General features: G+C 51.5%; 1 protein-coding gene across 2 annotated transcripts in view; it reads left to right on the forward strand.

Annotated features, from left to right (window-relative positions):
• The window catches only part of ADAMTS17 (ADAM metallopeptidase with thrombospondin type 1 motif 17), a 395,361-nt gene that overhangs the window by 367,739 nt on the left and 7,147 nt on the right, over window positions 1-20,475 (forward strand). For both annotated transcript variants that reach the window (XM_043434539.1, XM_043434540.1), the window contains exons 20-21: window positions 5,009-5,213; window positions 8,846-8,998. In XM_043434539.1, coding sequence (XP_043290474.1) covers window positions 5,009-5,213; window positions 8,846-8,998 — 358 coding nt within the window. The remainder of the gene's footprint in view (window positions 1-5,008; window positions 5,214-8,845; window positions 8,999-20,475) is intronic.

Below are 20,475 nucleotides of genomic sequence, written 5' to 3' on the forward strand. Positions count from 1 at the left end.
TGGACAGGGAAGCCTGGCGTGCTGTGGTCCACGAGGTTGCAAAGAGTCAGACACCACTGAGCGACTGAACTGAACTGTTCTAAGCCACCCAGCTTGTGGCACTTCCTTGTAGCAGCTCTAGCAAATTAATACAGGTTTCTAGTCAGCTGGTTTTTCCTGAATTATCTGAGTGGGTCCAGTGTAACCGTAAGGGTCCTGAAACAGAAGAGGGAAGCAGAAGAGACGGTTGGAGTGATACAGTGCGAGAAGAGTTCTACCTGATTTGCTGGCTTTGAAGACAGAAGAAGGTGTCACCAGCCAGGGACTCAGGGCAGTGTGTAGAAGCTGGGAAAGGCAAAGAGACAGAGTCTTCCTGGAGTCTCCAGAAGGAACCAGCCCTGCAGCACCTTGATTTTAGCCCCTTGAGATCCACGTCAGTTTTTCTACCTCCAGAAGTGCAAGATAATCAGTCTGTATTTTTTTATGCCCTTAAGTTGATAGCAGTTGTGACAGCAGTAAAAAAAAAAAAAAAATACCAGGTGTCAGGTAGTAACAGAGCTGTCCAAAATCTAGTAGTCCCCCCTCGTCCATGGGCCATACACCCCAAGCGCCCCATTGGTAGATGCCCGAAACCCAGGATAGTACTGATCCCTGCAGATATTTACATACTATATATTTCCTGTACTAAGCGGCAGGGAGCCTATACAGTGTGGATAAGCTGGGCAAAGGAATGGTTCTCATCCCGGGTGGAACTGATTGGGATGTAGGAGATTTCATCCCACTGCTCAGAACAGCACACAGTTTAAACTTATGAATTGTTTATTTCTGGAATTTTCCATTTAATGTCTTCAGATTGCAGTTGACTGCTAGTAAACTGGGGAAAGTGAAACCACAGAAAAAGGCAGAAAACTACCTGATTAGAATGATCCAACTGGGAAAAGTGAAACCACAGATAAAAGCGGACAACTGCCTGATTAGAATGATTGAACTTGGCACAGGTACAAAGGAGATGCGTCTGTGTTGGTTGGATAGGAGAGGCTGACCTGACCCTGTGGGAATGGGGCAGGGGCCTGACTTATGGAAGTATTAATGGTGGCTTCATCAAGAATTACAGTTTTATTGCCTTTAAGAAGAACTACTAACTCAAACTCGGCTAACGAATGTCACTGTTAAGATTTTTGGAGGATGTGAGTGAAAAAAGCTCAGGTTTGCATTGTAATTGTAGTGCACATAGTTGTGTGGAACTGTCGGCTCTTCTCAAGCTAACAGACTTGCGATCGATGGGACTTGACTCTGATGTGCAGGTGTGTGATGTCGTCCCGTGTCCCACATGGGCCTCATGTGGCCGAGGCCCTTCAGCGGAAGTGGTTTCTTTCTGTCACCAAAAGAAAAGTCTTAGGAAGACCACTTTTCATCCCCATTCCTCACTGAGGTGTTTGTTAAGTTCAGGAGCAAGAAGGCCCAGCTGAAAAATAGTTCCAGTAACCTATAGCAGGTGTGCCCACGACACAGAGCCCTCCTGTCCGTGGCTCGACACGTGTTTCAGGCAGGGATGGATCTGAGGATTCTTCTGGAAAGAGGACAAGGGGTACGTGAGCTCTTTTCCATCCTGTCATCCTTTTGAAAAGTACCAGCTTCCGGTGGCTCAGATGGTAAAGAATCCGATCAAACACTGACCTGGGTTCGATCCCTGGGTTAGGAAGATCCCCTGGAGGAGGGCATGGCAACCCACTCCAGTATTCTTATCTGGAGAATCTCATGGACAGAGGAGTCTGGCGGGAGTCCGTGGGGTTGCAAAGAGTCGGACACGACTGAGCGACTAAGCACAGCACACAACAGATACTAGAGGTAAAGGAGAGAAGTACCTGGGAGGCTGGCAGTCCCTCCCAGCTCTGTGGGAATCCGATCCCACAGACCTGACTTTCTAGCCAGTGGTGGGCTAGGAGGAGCCCCCGGGGCAGGACTGCTGAGCCCTGCCAGCAGTTCCCTGTCTCCCCAGGTGTCCTGGATGTGACCTTTGTGTGAACAGAGTTGGTACCCACATTCCCTAGACACATGCTCTGATTGTGTGCCCAGGAGTGGAGAAGCTGGCACCCCATGGCAGTGGCATGCACGCCGAGGGCAATGAGGGCCCCGTGAGTATGACAGCAGTGTTTGCATACCCCATGAGTATCCCACAGTGTGGATGTGTTGTGCTTCCCTGGGCCACAGCAAATACAAAAGGCAGGAGCAGGATTCTAAGCCATTTCACAGGTCAGCACAACACCCTGACCTCAACCTGAAACCTAACATTTATATTTGCAAAGTTTATATTTGCAAAAGGTCAGGACAAAGGAGATTTGGCTGAGAGTCAGTTCTTGAGAGAAAAACCTAGTAGGTGCTAGCAGAGGTCAGTGTGGTTGCTTTAAGAAAGAAAGGAAATGGTGCAGAGTTGGGGAGCGTTCTTGAAAACAAGTCCCCATTTAAGGAGAAGACCAGCACATTCTCTTGCCACATCAAGTCACATCGGGACCATTCTATCTGTGACATATCAATCCATCTTAAAAACAGCAGTGACTGACTTGAGACTTACAACGGATTGAGAATCTGTACATTATTTTGATCAAGAGAAGAGAAAACTTAAAAGGGGAACCAAAGACCTATCTTCAGATAGTTGAGAGGGAATTCTTGTACTCTAAAGACCAGGACTAGGAGAAATGGATAGAAGTTGGTTCACATCTTTCAGAAGTGTTCAAGCAGTTGTCAGGCACTGAAATGGGAGCAAGGCTGCCTGCCATCGGCGAACTCTTCATTTCCCACCAGGGAGACACAGAATAATGACAATACTGGTTATGTTATAAGGCAGTGTGCCAGGCACTGCCATAAGTAGTTTGCAGGCGGTATGCTGCTTGTCCTCACTCCCTAGGTTGGCACTGTGTTTCCATCTTCGTAGCATGAGCAAGAGGTCTGATGAGAGGAGCATCACTGCAGTTAGTCCCTGGGCTGTGAAGGACCAAGTGATGAGCTCTGCCAGGGGGTCTGGAATGAGCTCTAGATGAGGTGGCCTGAGCTTGCCCTAAGGGATGAGGGGGAACCATGTCGGGATGGAACTGGGTAGCCCCGTCTTCTCAAAATTTAGTCCAACACCCTCCAGTGCCCCAGCTGGTCCAGGCCACCCTTGTCTCCCACCTAGACCATTGCAGTGGCCTCCACCCTGCCCTCCCTGCGGCCTCCACCCACTGTCGGCTTACTGCCACGCGGAGCCAGGGTGGCCTTGGAGAGGCGTGCCCTCCTCTCTCTAAATGCCCCCCCCGCCCAGACTTCATCTTATTCAAGCAGGAGGCAGCAGCCCGCCAGGCCCTGCGTGACCTCCCCCTGTGGCCTCTCGGGTCCCGCCCTCTCCTGCTCACCCCCTGCCCAGCCACACTTGCTCCCGGCTGCCCTCGGCCCTAGTGTGCTGGAGGCCAGCACATGCCGCCTCCAGGGCCTTTGTACCTGCTGTGCGCTCTGCCTACATCTTCTCCCAGAAAGCACGGGGCTCCGGCCTCACTTCCTCCCGGGCGCTGCCCATGGCAGGCCATCCCCCACCTTGGACAAAACAGTGCTAATGCTCGCCTTGCCCCGTCCGCCCCGTGCCGCTTTGCTTTCCTCTGAAGCACTTATTACGGCGTGGCATGTTCTGTCTGTCTGTAATATAGAACATGTTATATGGTGGGCTACAGTCCAGGGGTTCGCAAAGAGTCCGACATGACTGAGCAGCTAACACTTTCACCTTCAGTCAGTTTTCATACGTTCTGTTACATTATGTTTTATTCTGTTGTAAATTGCTCATCAGTTTACCATCTGTCCCCAAGATTCAGAGGCAGGCTTTGTTTTGTTCTCTGCCTCATCACCAGCACCTAAGTGTCTCCAAGGGGGATGGCCTCATCAGGTGGGATCTGGGTCTGACTGTTGTGAGAACCGAGTGGTTTTCAGCACTCACCATCCAGACGGCGCTGTTGTGTCAAGTAGCGCATTCCTGGAATTGCCACGATTGGGGCTCGCAAGAGTGGCACTAGTGGTGAAGAACCCGCCTGCAGTGGAGGAGATGGGGGTTCGGTCCCTGGGTAGCAAAGATCCCCTGGAGGAGGGCATGGCAACCCACTCCAGCATTCTTGCCTGGAGAGTCCCATGGACAGAGGAGCCCCGCAGACTACAGTCCACAGGGTCACAAAGAGTCGGACGTGACGGAAGCGACTCAGCGCACACGCATGCCAGGGACCACAGCACAGAGAGTCTCTGGAAGGACATTCAAAGCCCTGTTTGTGTCCTGAGAAATCATGGTTCCTACACTGCCTCGCTGCTTTCCAGCACCGTAAGGCCAGCAGAGACCTGACAGAATTGGGATCATTGAAACATTACGCAGGTAGAGTCATAGTTGAGCACTTTCAGCTGGTGGCCTCAGCAGCTTAGTCACTCTCGAGAGACTTTGTCCATCCCAAGTTGCCTCCTCAAGAGGGACAGTCCCCACTCAGGAGGGCCCGCCACCCTTTGGAAAGCAGGGAGGCCTGGTGTGTTTGGGCAGGGGCTAGGGCGTCCTCCGTTGAGGGCTGTGCCAGTCACCTTCTGCTGCAGTGACGAACAACCCCAGAATCTCAGTGGCATACAACAGCATCGTGCTATGACAGAGCCCAGCAGTGGGGCCGTCCCTGTATTGGACCTGCCATTCTCACGGCAGAGAGCAGGAAGAGCGAGAGACAAGGCATAGAGTCACCCAAAACTTCTGCTGGAATGTGGCCCGATTCGTGTCCATTCATACCTGAACAAAGATGGCCCAAGACAGCAGGATGGAGACGTAGGTTCAATAAGAGTCTGACATGGGGAGTGGGGTGCAGAAAGGTTTCTGTGCTGAGAAGACCACTGAACCACTCTACTCAGACAGCTCTGATAGTCTGGAATTGTCTCCAAACCCGACTGCAAAGCTGCGTCTGCCTCCTTCCCTCCCACAGCAGGCCCACGATCTGTCTGGAAGGCCCTTTGTCCACTCACTGTCTTGTCTTTCTCTGGGCAGGTGGGTAGCAGGCCCGTGGAGCCCCTGCTCGGCGACCTGCGAGAAGGGCATCCAGCACCGGGAAGTGACCTGTGTGTACCAGCTGCAGAATGGCACGCACGTTGCCACCCGGCCCCTCTACTGCCCGGTGCCCCGGCCGTCGCCCGTGCAGAGCTGCGAGGGCCAGGACTGCCTGTCCATCTGGGAGGCGTCGGAGTGGTCACAGGTGGGTGCCTGGGCTGCCCTGGGACCTTGTCTGCAGGGACCCCAAATGGCCCCTTTTCCTCCGTGCTGTTTGTGACACATCCCCAGGAATATCCTCACCAGACCCTGCCAGCTCAAAGCCATGTTCTGGGTCACATACTCTCAAATTCCATCTGATGTTTCAACATGGCCAAAAAACCATGGATAGTGTATTTTTGTTAATATACATCACAGTACTGTTTGGTTTGTTTGCTGTGAGAATTCTCTTGTAAATATAGATGGAGGGATGGATAGTTGGATGGATAGGAGATGGGTAGGTGGTTAGACAAATATATACATTTTCATCTCTTTTGAGCACTCTGGAACTGTAGGGTGGTCAGGCTGGGAAAGTGGTTTCAGAGGCTCCCCTTCAGCTCCATGGCAGTCTTGGTGGAGCTACCTTTGCAAGAGGCAGGCGGATGCTGGGAGAGACAGCTTTTAGTGTGTGAGTAGGAGTCACAAATCTCATGCCATGTCACATTTTGGAAAGAGGTCAATTAACCTTAAGTTTTAACTTTGAAGACTGATCCTGGAAATATTTTATCTTTGGTAATATCATCCTTCAAGGCTTTGCAGTGAACTTGCATTAATGATTTTGATTGTTTGGCTATAAAACAAACAAACAAAAAAATAGCTGAATAAAGGGCAAGCTTCCCTGAGGTCTTCCATCAGACGTGTTCTAGGAAAGTCAGAAAGGCTAAATCCAAGACACTCTTCAGTGTGGAAAGTATTTTTAAAGTTCCTTTCTATTGCCAAACAGTTGGAATTATTTTGAATAAGAAAGTATTCAGCCCATTTTTAATGAAGGAAAAGTCTGCCCTTGGGTGACTGAGTTTACTTTTTAGGCAGATCATGACATGTACCTGTTTAAAGAGGAGAGGTTTTTGCCTACCCTTTAAGATATTTTGGGGAAAGGGAAGTTTAAATTTTTTAACTTTTTTCTCTTTACATGTACCTAGGTTGAGAAGTTTAACATTCAGTGCTCTTTTAGGGAGGGTAGTTGGAAAGCTAGGGGCAGGTGTATAGTCTCTCTCCCTTGCCATGAGCCTTAGGGCCTTGATCACCTGGTTCTTGATCCAAATAAGATTTATGTTTCAATCAGACCAAAACCATAAATTTTCCACCTATAGGACTCTTACGGGGAAAAGAAAAAATGCCTTTTACCAAAATAAACAAGCCTGACATAACCAAGTGTCATTATAGTATTGAAGAGCACTGCTTTGGAAAGTGTGAGACGGCTGGAGCAAGATTTTAAAAATGTCTCCATCTCTGTTTCCATATCTGTGCGTTGCCTGACGCTAATCCTGAAATAGTATCCACACCAATCAGTCTAATTCTGCCTCAGCCAAGGCTCAAAATGCTTCTTTCTAAACATTTGACGCAGAATCAAATCTTTCCTTCCTGAGATGCTCACAAAATTGGTATCCCTACCACTTTACCACATCCGGAAGTCCCTCTAACACTTCTTCCGGAAACAAATGGGTTTAAATTTCTAGTGGGTGAGTTTTTATTGCTGGGCTTGCTTGTATTCAGCCGGCAGTGTTGACCACTGGCACCAGGAGTCCCCAGCTTCTTCCCCGCTTCTTCAGAATAAGGAACAAATATTAAAAGGAAGAAAAACGTAACAACTATCTCCTGTCCTTGACTTCTGGTTCACACCCCTGGATCAGAAACCAAGAGAGAAACTGAACATCACCCTCCCAGGTCCCTTGCAAGGTGACCCCAGCCTACAGCACCTAAAGGCTTTCCCACCAACAGGCTGCTGGTCAAAGGGGGCCAGGCCAGGATTTGGTCAAGAAGTGGGCTGGGTATTGAGTGTTTGAAATTCAAGGGATGAGGCAAGGAACGCAGAGTAGAGAGAGAAAAAGCAGGAACTTGGGCAGAAGTGGTGAGTAGGCCCCTAGGTGCAAAAGGAGCTGGTGGTGTGGGTGCTGGTACCAGGGAGGAGCCTGTGGGGCGGATGGTGAGCGTGGAGTTGCTAAAATGGTCAGAAAGCACTGCCAAACAGAGAAGCAGAAGGCGAGCCCTTTAACACGATAACCCAGGGTCCCCAGCCCCATGTCTCCTGCCCCAGGAGGCCTGTGCGCAAAGCCTGCCAGGGACTGGCCCCTTGCATCCGAAGTCCCTTTAAAACCCACACGCAAGAGCAAATGCAGGTGCTCTTCCAACCCCCACCCTCCAATGATACCATAATGACCTATGAAACGTGTATTTCTTCTCAAACAAACCAGTTTAAATTCGTCTCAAGAAAGTAAATGAATAAAACAAGAAAAGGACCTTCAGATGGAGAGCTAGATTGAATTCATAGGAAAAATAAAACTAGATAACATTTTGAGATAAATGTTAATAACAAATATAAAGAACATTTGTCCTTTATGTGCGTTTTTCCAGTGGACATGGTGGAACTTGTGAAAAGTCAAGTTTGTTGTAGCTCAAGAAAAATCACGATGTAGCCTCCCATATTTTTGGAGAACCAAAGTTAGAGTTGCTGGGGCCCACTCCTGCTTCTGCGGCTGCTGGGTAGCCCCACCCAGCTGTTGTGAGTCCCCCTCAGGATGTCCCGGGTCTCTTCGTGTCTGTGCATTGGACGGAACCCGGCCTTCAGCCCACCATTTCTGCCGGCTGCATTTTTGTCTCCGTGGTGGGCTTCCCCACACGACGAGCCAGAGGGTGGGCTCCCCAGGTTCCCCGGCCAGGTCACCTCTGCTTACTGATCAAGTCAGTTATGTCTCCCAGGGTCAAGGGTCCTCTCTTCCTTGTGCTTTGTGATTTTTTTTTCCCCAAACTCGTTTATTTTTAATTGAAGGAAAATTGCTTCACAATATTTCGTTGGCCTCTGGGGTCTGTCCACATGAGTCAGCCACAGGTATACATATGTCCCTCCCTCTTTAATCTACCCCCCCCCCCCCCCCACCTCACACCCTTTCTCACCCCTCCAGGTAGTTACGGAGCCAGAGTTTAAGTTCCCTCATGCTTTGTTTTGAGACAAGTAAGAACTCACTCACTTGTCAGCCAGGCACCAGCCGATCTCCAGCCCAGAGGGTAGGGCTGGGAACCTCCCCGGTGGGCTCCAGACACCCCCACCCCCCAAGGTCTGCCTCATCTGCGCCTTGTCACCTCTCCAGCTCTGTCTCCATTTCCATGGATCTTGCTACCTAGGGGTGTGGGAAACTCTGAGGATTCACACATCACTCCTCTGTTTGGGTGCCCTGCCCACACCATCTCTTCCTGTGTTTCCCAGGAAGTAAAAAAGCAGAGGGAACATTACCCTGTTACCATTCTTGGCGTTCACATGAAACCCAGGGGCTTGCCAGGCACCTTCTCTGAGAGTCACCGGGGGCTTTGCTGTCCATCTCCTCCACCACCACCCCCCCCCACCCCGCTGAACTGGTGCCTTTACTCCAGAATGGCTCAGGCCAATCACAGGACCTGGAGGCCAGCTGGGAGGAGCCGGGTGGGACCGTGTGCATAAGACTCAGAAAGACCAGGAGCTTTTTGAGGACAGAAAACAAAATCCTCATCCTTGCATCCTCAGTGTGGGGGCTGGTACCTGGTGGGCACTTAACAGGTGTGGATGGACCTGACTGGATTCAGTCTCCGAGTGGTGTCTTGCAGTGTTCTGCCACTTGTGGTAAAGGGACCCAGAAACGGACGGTGACGTGCACCAACTCCCAAGGGAAATGCGATGCGTCCACCAGGCCGAGAGCCGAGGAGCCCTGTGAGGACTACTCTGGCTGCTACGAGTGGAAAACTGGGAGCTGGTCCAAGGTGAGTACGGTGCCTGCACTTTCATCCCACCCAGGAAGCAGAGGTGACTCAAGGGGCTCAGTCCTCTCACCGTGGGCCCCAGTTCAACCAGATGGTCCCAGTCTCACCAGGTGAATTCACTTTCTCTCCCAACTCCACACCTGCTGGTGACTCCATACAGTGTCCATTCAGAAGGGCCCCGAGAACCCCCAAAGCAGGAAAGAGTGCCAAGGGGACCCATGCATCCTGCAGTGGGCTTGGTCACCAGCCATTGAGAGAGCCTCCTCAACGGTTGGGAGTCTGTCCCCAGGCAGACACAGAGGCCCTATGGGCAGACAGAGCACCATTGTCCCCAGGGTCCTTGGGCGAGGGCCAGATGATGCTTGAGGGGAAAGTACAGGGCCCTGGGGTGAGGAAAGGAGGCCATCTCCCAGGGCCTCAGGCAGGGGAGTTCAACAGTGTTCAAGTGAATGAAAGTTCCCTGCTAGTTATTCCTGTATTCGTTCATCTGATATCCTTGCCGCATACCCAAGGTGGATACCATTGTCACCCCAAGAACCATCCATGAGTGTTCTAGAGTCTTCTTCCAAATGCTGTAATATTTCTTCTGTCTGATTTTCTGATGAAAGTTTACAGTGAGAACCTGGAGCGCATTTGTTCCCTTTTGGTCTCAGTAACTGGAAGCTCTCCATTTGCTTCCATTGATATCTATGCTCAAAGGCCATACGCTGGTGGGAACAGTTTAGAGTTGATTGCTAACAGTTAAAAAAAATGGGAAATTTCACCTGGAAATTTGGATTTGGGCCTTTCTACGAAAACCTGGCAACCTGGCCTCCACCTGCACATGGCCTTCATGACCTGGCGCCCAGCAGGGGCTGTTGTGTCTCCCTAGGCTCCTCCAGCCACTTTGGGCTTTAATTTACCTGTCTGGCCAGGCAGAATAGCGTTGTCTGGACTCCATATGTCCAGGTATGAATTAGAATAAAGCTGCCGTTATTCGAAGGGTCCTTGTGGTCCCATCCTGAATGCAGCCTGTATCGCTAAAGGGCAACTCCTATGGTCACGGGCATCCCCGGGCAGGAGGAGAGGTGAGGAGGGATCAGCTGGGCCTTGGGGGTCTGGGGCCCCAGCCTTGGTTCCTCTGTACAGTGACCCGTCTGCCAGCAGTCCTCTCCCGTGCTGATCCCTGCGTAACAGAAGAAGGGGCAGAGGTGCAGAGAGGTTAAGCAACTTGGCCCCAGCTCTCTGACAGAGTCCAGTCCTGAGCCCCAGTTCAGAGCTCCATCCACCGGGTGGACACACAGTGGGGTCCCAAGTCTCCGTGGTGGGTGCTCTGTGGATGGGCCTTGCCAGAGCTTCTGATCACTCTGGATTTGAGGACCAGGTGGACATTTTGTTTTCCTGAGTGCCATAAACTCCCTGGTCCTGGGAGCAGCAGAATGTCCAAGGATGGATGTAAAGAATGCCGAGGAACTCAGCACAGCACTTGGCCCCTCCTTGGCCAAGGACATGGGCACACATTCTGGCAAACTGCCCCCCACAGAGCCCACTGCGCATGGCTTCCAGGGAAGTAGAGTCTTCAGCTGGCCTTCACCTCCCTAGCCAGGCCATGAAGCATAACGCCTCCTGGCCTTCCGGACACTAAGGTATTGGAGAGCTGCAGTGCCTACTTTCTGCCACAGCCAGCTTGATCAGCTGTCTCCGGCGGTGAGAACAAGAGAGACCAAGGGGATGTGCAGGGCCTCTGTCCAGGGCTGGCATCCAGTGGCTTCCAATTGGTATGCATCCAGCCTCTGGGGCAAGCCCTGGACTGGTGCCAGCCACTCCCTCCCCACAGGTCTGGCCAGAGTCAGGGCCCAGGGCAGCCTCGTTCTTCCCAGCTGAGAACTATAGGGACGCTGAGTTGGAAGGTAGCGTGTGTGTGTATGTGTGTGTGCATGTGTGCACACACTGGAAACAAGGCTTGGTGGGGATGGCGACTGCATAGAACTGAACCAGGAGACCCCCACCCCGACTGTCTGCTCACCCCTGCCCCCTTCTGCAGCTGCCACCACGAGTGTGCCGGCACACGCCCCCCACCCCATCCCTGCACAGGAGAAGAGATCCGCCTGTTGCTTCCCTGTGTCTGCTCTGGAGACGCGGGAAGGATACGAGTCCCATGGGGTCCTCATTCTCACTCACCAGGTGACGGCACTGATGGAAGCAGATTCCAGGGGATGATGGTCCCCTAACATTGTCACTTGTTCAGCCTGGATTTGCTTTCTGATACGTTATTTTTGAAGTAAAGTTGCTCAGTCGTGTCCAACTCTGTGACCCCATGGACTGTAGTCTACCAGGTTCCTTAACCCATGGGATATTTCCAGGCAAGAGTACTGGAGTGGGTTGCCATTTCCTTGTCCAGGGGATGGTCCCAACCCAGGGATTGAACCCAGGTCTCCTGCATTGCACGCAGATGCTTTACCATCTGAGCCGTCACACAATTGGAATCTGATGCACTTTCAATCCAGTCATTGTGGATGACCCTCCTCTAGCTGGCGTCCAGACCTCCCACATGCCAGACTTTGAAGGCAGCAAGCAAGTTGCCCAGCAGGAAAGTAAAAAGAAGCCCAAGCGTTGTTAGATCCCGGTGCAGTGTATCTGGATGCTCTGACATCTTCCGTCCAAGCACCCTCCCATCATTTGACCCAGAGATGCTGCTGAGAAAGATGAGCCTATCTCCAGGGAGGTGATGGACAGGCCAGCCCAAGGACAAGCTGCAGGTGCCGTCCTGCACTTCCTGAATTGAGCGGGACCAAGCTTCCCTTCCTCCAGCTGATAGAGTGGGCCTGAGATCCGCACCCAGAGCCTGGCTGAGGCAAGGCAGGCCTGGAGGGCATTCGGGGCCCCTCCCCCTCCCCCATCTTCAGCAAACGGCTGAACCCTAACTGGAGACCTATCCAGAAACCTGCTTCACTTTTCCAGCCCTGCCGAGGGCATGGCTACCGCTGTGCTCTGTTTGCCTGCCCTCTTGGGATACAAGCTGTTTCCATATCTGTGGGAATCATTGTTTTCTCCCACTAAATGCTGGGCCTACGTATTCAGCCTGGTGGTAGAATGAGGGAGGGGTGGGGGCTGCGGAAGAGAGTGCCACTGAAACTGGAAGAGGAGGAAATCACATTTCTTTCTAGAGCAGCATGACTTTTGATCAAAAGTTGAGATGTTACAGTTTCAAACCAGAGGCATTAATCACCACTGAAATGATGGGATTAATCACCACTGAAAGAATTAGAAACAAATTATTCTGGAGGGATTATAATAGATGGTGTTTTAATGAAGAGCACTGACTCTTTTAAGAGTATGTTCCCTTTTACCGAAAAGGTCAAAGTGACCATTGACTTCCTGGTCCCGTGGAGGTGCCCTGGAAGGGGGCTGGCCTGACTTGAGGCCTTGGGGTAGCCCCAGGTGTGCCGCTCCCGCCTGAGCCCTAGCACGTCCCAGAGGCCGTAGGAGACCAAATGAAGCCGTAAAAACGCACGTGCCTGCAGCCACAGAGCCCCAGGAAGAAGTCAGGGAAAGCCTCTCATTCAAACTAGGCCGTGTCGGTGCCTTCCCAGAACAGCAGTAAGATAACCTTCTGCAGTTGTGGGCAGGGGGATGGGAGCTCGAGTTCCATGGCCTTAGAAACAGGCAGACCTTGTGTCATGAGGGGGCTTGTTCCAGAAAGCTTTTCACCACTTCTGAAGCCTGCACTTCCTATGCTGGGGCTGACGGCTCCCCCGACCCTGCAAGCCTGGCCTGCGGGGCCAGTGGGGCACCCACTTGCTGGAGGCCTGCAGCCAAGGTCACTGTGATTCAGCCAGCATTTCCTGAGCCCCTGCTGTGCTGGGCACCGAGGGGACAAGATGGACAGTGCCCAGGAGATACAGGAGACAGAGAGCCAGCTACAGATGCTAGGCCACACCGAGTCCCCTGGCAGGTATGAACACAGCCCCTGGCGGGGGGCAGCCCTGAATGGAGTGCTGGTGGAGAGTGGTGCTACTTCTGCTGGGATCACTGACCGTGGTCCTGACACTCACCAGGTCTCTAGAATTTACAAACCATTTGCGCTCACATTCCCTCATTTGACCGTATCCCCATTTTACAGGTGAAGAAACTGAGGCTCAGAGTGGTGATATGAGATTTTTTCATGACGTCACATAACTAGAAAATGGCAGGGCTAAGAGTCCGGTCCTTGCCTTCTGGCTCTTAATCCGCCTTTCCTTTAAATGCATAATAATATTAGAGGCTTGGGTTTTATTTTGAAATGGGAAGGAGATGAACTATTACATGCCTCAGGTCTAAGCAGCATAATCATAAGCTTGTTGTAAAGTCAAGTATTTATCCACTCTCTCTCCAACTCACCAATCAAAACCTGCTCTCACCAGGGTTTTGTATTAGTCATTTACACTGTAGTATAAATCTGTTGTCCCTATAGGAGATCATGCATGTTGTCTCCCCTTATTTGTAAAATAAACAGTTGAGTCCTAACTAAAAGAAACTTGAACATACAAGACCAGGCATGAGAGGCATTGGAGACACTAGGGCCCTTTTCTGGGATGTGTGAAACTGTATAACACAGACAGCCAGCACTCTGCAAGCAGGTGAAAGTGAAAGAGTTAGTTGCTCAGTCATGTCCGACTCTTTGCGACCCCATGGACTATAGCCCACCAGGCTCCTCTGTCCACGGGCTTCTCCAGGCAGGAATACTGGAGTGGGTTGCCATGTCCTCCTCCAGGGGCTCTTCTCAACCCAGGGATCAAACTCGAGTCCCTTAACATTTCCTACATTGGCAGGTGGGTTCTTTACCAGTAGCACCATCTGGGAAGCCCACAAAAGGTAGTTGCTCAGTCATGTCAGACTTTTGGCAACCCCAGGACTGTAGCCCATAAGGCTCCTCTGTCCATGGAATTCTCCAAGCAAGAATACTGGAGGGGTTAGCCATTCCCTTCTCCAAGGGATCTTCCTTCCTGACCCAGGGATCGAACCCAGGTCGCCTGCATTGTAGGCGGATTCTTTACCATCTGAGCCACCAGGGAAGCCCCGCAGATAGGGATCAGGAGATCCTCTATCTCATATTGCTCTCGGGAGTGTAGGCAGAAGTGAAAGGAGAGTCACCAGACTTCAGTGCTTTTCTGAGTAGGGCAGGAGGGAGTGGGGTAGATATCCCTTGGGTCTGGAGCATTTTGTCAGGGGGAGCAGAGCTGGCCACTGGGTCATGAAGTTAAAAGAAAAGTCCAGGGCCCACACCTGCTCAGATGAGAGAGAAGAACTTGTTGTAGGGCAGCAGGGTCCCTGGAAATTGCCAGGTGAGGTGCCTGCATGGGAGTGAACTGAATGCAGTTGACCCTTGTACAACGCTGGTTTGAACTGCGGGGTCCACTTACACCCAGATATTTTCCAGTAGTAAATATTTCAGTGTCCATGCTCCAGGTGGCATCCTTGGATGCAGAAGAACTGAGGACTTGGAGGACCAACTGCACATCATGCTTGGAATAACACCCAGTTGTTCAAGGGTCAGCTATAGTCTGAAGGCCTGTGCCTCTGCCCCCTCTGTCCCCCTACTGTCCTTCGTTCACCTTTGTGCTTCCGCAGATCAGCCTCCTTTGTGTGGAATCAGAGGTCAGAGAGTGGGGGTGCCTGCCTCACATGCCAGCCTAGGTTTTAACCATAGACCTGGCCACTGAATCAGAGAAGCTGCCATCTCTAAAGAACACTTCGGTTTTAACACACGCTGTCAGCGACCTCAGAGCAGGGCACCTCTTCAGGACAACACAGGGGTATATCCTTGCCCTCCTGATGTCATAACCTTGAACCAGCATCATCCTTTGTCAGATGGCGTTAGGGGTACCCACCTCCTAGGGCATTCACATAAGGCACCTAGGACACTGCCTGGCTTCAGCATTTTTGTCATCATCATCTTCACCACCATTATCCAGGACACCCACGTCTCTCATCTCTGGTCTGAATCATGTTTCTTGTACAGGCCTGTAAACTATTTATGTCTTAGGAGATGAGTTCTTTGAATGTGGTTTGAACCCCGTGAAACAGCGCGTGCTCTGACCTGGGGCTCCGCTTGATGACAGCGTGGCTTGGGGCAGGAGACAGTTGTGCAGCATTTGCTGGGCACCTAGGCTATCCTCTGTAGGAGGGGTGGACGGCCTTTCTAACCATCGCTGAGGAGCTAGCTGGGAGAGCTCTGTCACCACACTGGGGGCAGCTCCTGCCCAGGGGGAGACAGTGAGCTAGCCTCTGCGGCCCTGGCTCACTCTGTGCTCACGGCGCCCGTCCAGAGCAAGAAGCAAGAGCTCTTGCGACAACCCGTCCTTGCAAGTCATGGGGGTCACCTCGGCCTTCTGGGTCCCATAGCATCCCACACAGAACCTGTAGGTCAGCAGGATGCAAATGCAGAGAGGCAGGGGGAACCCAAAGCTAGGGCTGAGGTTAGGATTCAAGGATTTGAGGATTTCAAAAACAGTTTGAAAGAAAGTATGAGTTGAAAGGGGAACTGGTTGTGTGTGTGTGTGTGTGTGTGTGTGTGTGTGTGTGTGTAAGCATTTCTAGTTTCAAGGCAGGAGCAAAGATGATGGGGATTTTCATCATTGTTTAAACATGCTGTTTCAGGTTTCAACAGCTTCTGAGGTTTTTATTGTTCATGCCAAGTCTGGGGGGAAATCTGTCAAATCTTTTGACATTTTACCATCCCAGGGCCTTTTAGACACAAGCAGAAAATGGAGTTCCTGTAAGGGATTCCTTCCCCGGCCCCCTCACTGTCCTGCCCCTCAGATGATGGCTCAGTAAGAGCATGGTATGGGCACACCGTGATGTGGGGGTTCATCCTTGCACTATTGCACACTCACCCCATCTCCTGCTCACCCCAGAGCCTGTGTCAGGTGCCCCTGCCCGTCCCCCACTCTGTAGGAGCCAGAGCTTGTGTGTGTAATAAACATGCGCGTCGCAGTTTCCTCTTCCCCAGATTCTTAAAACTTCCTTTAGCTGATTCTCACAACATCGCTTTGGGATCTGGTGTCGTGTATGGTCTTGATTTCACAACTGGGAGGAGTGGAGAGGAGCTCACCCTGGCAGAGGTGTCATGGAGCCGGACCCCTGGTGGTGAGAGGCCTGGGCCCTCCCTGCGGGGAGGAGGTTCCGGGAGGCGTGCCCGCCTCAGGCAGCAGCTGGGTGGCGGCCTGGGGCTGCATCACAGGAGGACGTGGGTCTCTGCGCCTCACGCTCCGCCTCCCTGCAGGCAGTGCTGTGGCCTGCAGACCCCATTCCTGCAGTCGGGACACGCTGATTCTGCACCTGCTGTGTTCTGAGCGCCTCCCCGTCCCTAGTGGCCATTAGCATGACGATTAAGGAGGAGTCATGAGAACGGGTATGAGCCTCACGCCCGCCACCAGCAGGCGGGCGGGCAGAGTGGGCCCTGCCGCTCTTCTACTGCCAGCCCCACCAGCATCGTTGTCATCACCACCCACAGGATGGGTGGCAGGTCCCCAGGCCTTGTGTGTGGTGGGCCGCTGCAGGCACTGCTGGAGACGGGGCCTGGGGGTCTGCACTCCCTCAGGGCATCTAGAAGGAGCTTTCCCTGGGGTTTATTACTGCGCCTCTTCTGTCTTGGTTTCCTGAGGCTTGGGGAACCACATTAAATGTTAATGTCAAGAGTGGCTTGAAAAAACTACCCAACAGTGACAGTGCTTCACACAAAACCAGATCTGGTTTTTTATAGACCTGTTTGCCTAGTTTTTAAAAGCCTAAATAATGGCTTCACAGTGATGCTTGGGGCTAATTCGATGCTATCAGTAGACACTGTGGTCTCCTTGCTGTTTACTTAAAACAGGGGCTGAGCAGAGGCCGACAGAGGTGAGAGTCATCGTCTGTGCCTGTTACCCTTAATGCCACGAGCTCAGGTTACAGGGGGCTGCAGCCCTGCAACCTCTCTGGAATCACGTGTGTCTTCCGGGCCAAGTCACCCTCTAACTGTGCTCCTGCAAGCCATGTGGCTACGCTGCCTGATCATTGCCGAGAGCCAGGCAAAGGTGGATGTCTGCACCTGCTAAGCGGACCAGTGACTCAGGGCACCTTCCCGGGCTCCAGGGACACCTGGCCAGCTCTCCCTGCTCTTGGCCCTGTGCTTGCTGTTCTTAACAATAGTAGCAGCACTTGTCCATCCCAAACTCCCTGCCAGGCACCTGTTCTAAGCTGTCTTTAACCCTGGAAATCATCCTATAGGGAAGGTTTTATTATCCTCAAGCTACAAATAAGGAAGCCAGGGCTTATATAGGTGAAGTAGGTTGCCTGAGGTCACACCGCTAGTAAGGGGGGATGCAGCATGCTGACAGGCCTGTCCTGCCTGCACTGACCATCCCTGCCGAAACGCCGGCCAAGGAGTGGGTAGGTCTGCGTGGATTTTAGGCCAGGGGCATTTGAGGCACTCCCTTGGCCCAAATGAAAATGCAGCAGGCCTGGAAGGTGGCAGCTGCACCAAAGGGTCCTTGGTGGAATTCTCCACTTTTGTGTTTAATTACATAGGTGATTCCATCTTGCTTGGAAAGACAGAAAAAAAAACCAGCCCCACAAACCAAGTGATGGCATGGTAAACTTTTGCAGTGGTTTGTCTTCCAAACTCTGATATAGGTACATACACCCCCATAGGAACTGAACAAAAATTGGGTGGTTTGTGTATAGGCTACTCTGTAGCCTGTTTGTCCCCTCACATGACACTCGAAGCAGCCTCTGCGGGCCTGGCTCAGCCCCCGTTCCCAGGAGGCCACGCGAACACCCGACGTTCTCAAAGGTTCTTCCGAGTGAGCACATGCCGTTCACAGCCCAGAGCTATGTGAACAGCAGACCTCAGGACTGCAGCTAAAATCTTGCATAACCCAAAGTGAAAGTCACTCAGTTGTGTCCGATTCTTTGCTACCCCATAGACTATACAGTTCATGGAATTCTCCAGGACAGAATACTGGAGTTGGTAGCCTTTCCCTTCTCCAGGGGATCTTCCCAACCCAGGGATCGAACCCAGGTCTCCTGCAATGCAGGCGGATACTTTACCAGCTGAGTCACAAGGGAAGCCCAAGAATACTGAAGTGGGTAGGCTATCCCTTCTCCAGTGGATCTTTCTGAACCAGGAATTGAACTGGGGTCTCCTGCATCACAGGCAGATTCTTTACCAACTGAGCTGTCAGGGAAGCCCAAATCCTAGAGTCAAATCCCTATGAGGGGCAGTGTCTGCAGGGTCTCAGCAGACCCCCACAGCAGCTGAGCATCAGCCCCAGCCTCTCACCTGGCCCGGCCCTGCCTCTTGGATGTGCTGGGAAGCCATGAGGACAGATGCTGAGTCTCTGCAGAACTTTGGAGACACCCTCTGTGATCTCGTAGGGCAGTTCTTTTTACAGACTGGGAAAACAATCAGTGACTGAGCTAGGAAAAATAATGAAGAAATGGTGGGTCTGGGCAATGCCCTGTTTTTCTGGTTCCTGGCCCCACATAGAAGCTCCATCCAGTACAACCTCTAATGCATACAGGAAGATGAAATTCAGTCCATGGGTTGGGGCAGCTGGGATCCTGTCCCTCCTTTCCCACTTACTACCTGTAACCTTGGGCAAGACTCTGACAGCCGTCTAGCTCAGTGGATGGTTGTAAAATGTTCCACACTGTTGTGGAATCCTGCAGGTGAGCCCACAGACAGAACAAGCTGCACACACAGGCTGGAGGTGTACCGAGTGCTTTGCCCCAGCCCAGCCCCAGAGCATGTTAATAAACAAGACTGAGAACTCTCAGGGGGAGATCAGTCTTCCAGGTCACCCCAGGCCCTTGAATTTTACAACAGTCATTGGTCCTTTCACACTAGAGGCCTTGTGAGTTCTGCGTGTGATTTTAGTAGGTCCATAGGATTGAGCCCTTGCCCTGATTGCACATAAATAATAATGATACCTGCGAGAGACATTGGGCAGGAAATGCCTGGCTGGCAGGGTCTGCATACCTCGCAGTCAGAAGGCCATGGAAGTAAGACCAGAGTCCCAGGTCCTTCTCTGTTAGCCTGTGTAGAGTTTCCTGGGGACCCAGAAACCCCACCACGGCCTGCCCACCTCCTTCTCCAGGGAGCATTAGGACACCCCGCTCTTCCTCCTGCTGAGTCTCCCACGGCAGGTGGCACCGGTGAGCCAAGTCAAGACGCCACGAGGCCCAGAGGTCCGTCCAGTAGCACACACGGCTCCATCTTCCCCAAGTACCCAGTAGTCACAGAAATGAGGCTCCACACACACTTGCTTTCCCAGGGAGCAGGGCTTTAAGAAAACTTATGAGCAATTTAAATGTAAAAGTCTTTACTGGTGTAGGTGGACTCAAATGCTTACTTAAAATATGTAACTTAGTCATGTAATTATATGTTCATATTTAAAGTTTATATGTTATGTTTTAATAGAAATACTGCTATTTTCTGTCTTTATCATATTATAAAGTTGAACCTGATAAAATTGCTATTTCCTGCAGGTTTGAAAACAGGTGACTATAAGCTTTTGTAAAGTGCATCCTAGTATTTGCAACGTCTGTCTTCTTTGTCACTCACTCTACCCTCTGATCCCTTGTTCAGTCTGCCAGTGTGCAGGGCACTGCCATCCCCATCCACTGAGATGCCGCCTTTTTTGGATGTACTCTTTTCATTGGATGTTCCCTCACAAGGTTGGCATGGCCTTGCTCTGCACTGGGTACCCTTGCTCTGTGTTGGCATGGCTTAGAACAGACAAGGCTTTGCTCTCATTCGTAGCACTTTGCACTGTGCCGGGACCCAGAACCAGGCTTCCCTGGTGGCTCAGATAATAAAGAATCTGCCTGCAATGCAGGAGACGTAGGTTCAATCCCTGGGTCGGGAAGATCCCTTGGAGTAGGAAATGGCAGCCCACTCCAGGATTCATGCCTGGAGAATCCCATGCACAGAGGAGCCTGATGGTCTACATACAGTCCATGGTGTCTCAAAGAATCAGACAGGACTGAGCAACTAAGCGCTCAGGACCCTGGGCCATTTCCTTCACTTACCCTGTTGGTGTGGACTTCCAGTCTCTGCGGATAGCCACATCCCAGATTACTTTTCAAGTGATTTTTAAACATTTTTACACCACCCTCCCTCATAATTTAATGGACTATGATGTCCTACTTCCAGAAGAAAGCTAAATTTCTTTGCTTCTCTTTTTCTTTTAACCCCCAGCTGATCTTGCTACAAATAATTGAGGGCACCCCTTACCCCTGTCCTGAACTGTGAAAGGTTTTGTTGTTACTTAGGCAATTTATTCTTTTCCAAGAATAAATTTGAATGAAAGGCTTCACTTCTAGTATTTGCGCACACCTATCACCTCTCTGGGTTTCCCAGATAGCACTGGTGATAAAGAACCTGCTTGCCAGTGCAGGAGACATAAGAGACAAGGGTTTGACCCCTGGGTTGGGAAGATCCCCTGGAGGAGGGCATGGCAACCCACTCCAGTATT

The sequence above is a fragment of the Cervus canadensis genome, chromosome 17, assembly GCF_019320065.1.
Source record: "Cervus canadensis isolate Bull #8, Minnesota chromosome 17, ASM1932006v1, whole genome shotgun sequence".
Taxonomy (NCBI): Eukaryota; Metazoa; Chordata; class Mammalia; order Artiodactyla; family Cervidae; genus Cervus; species Cervus canadensis.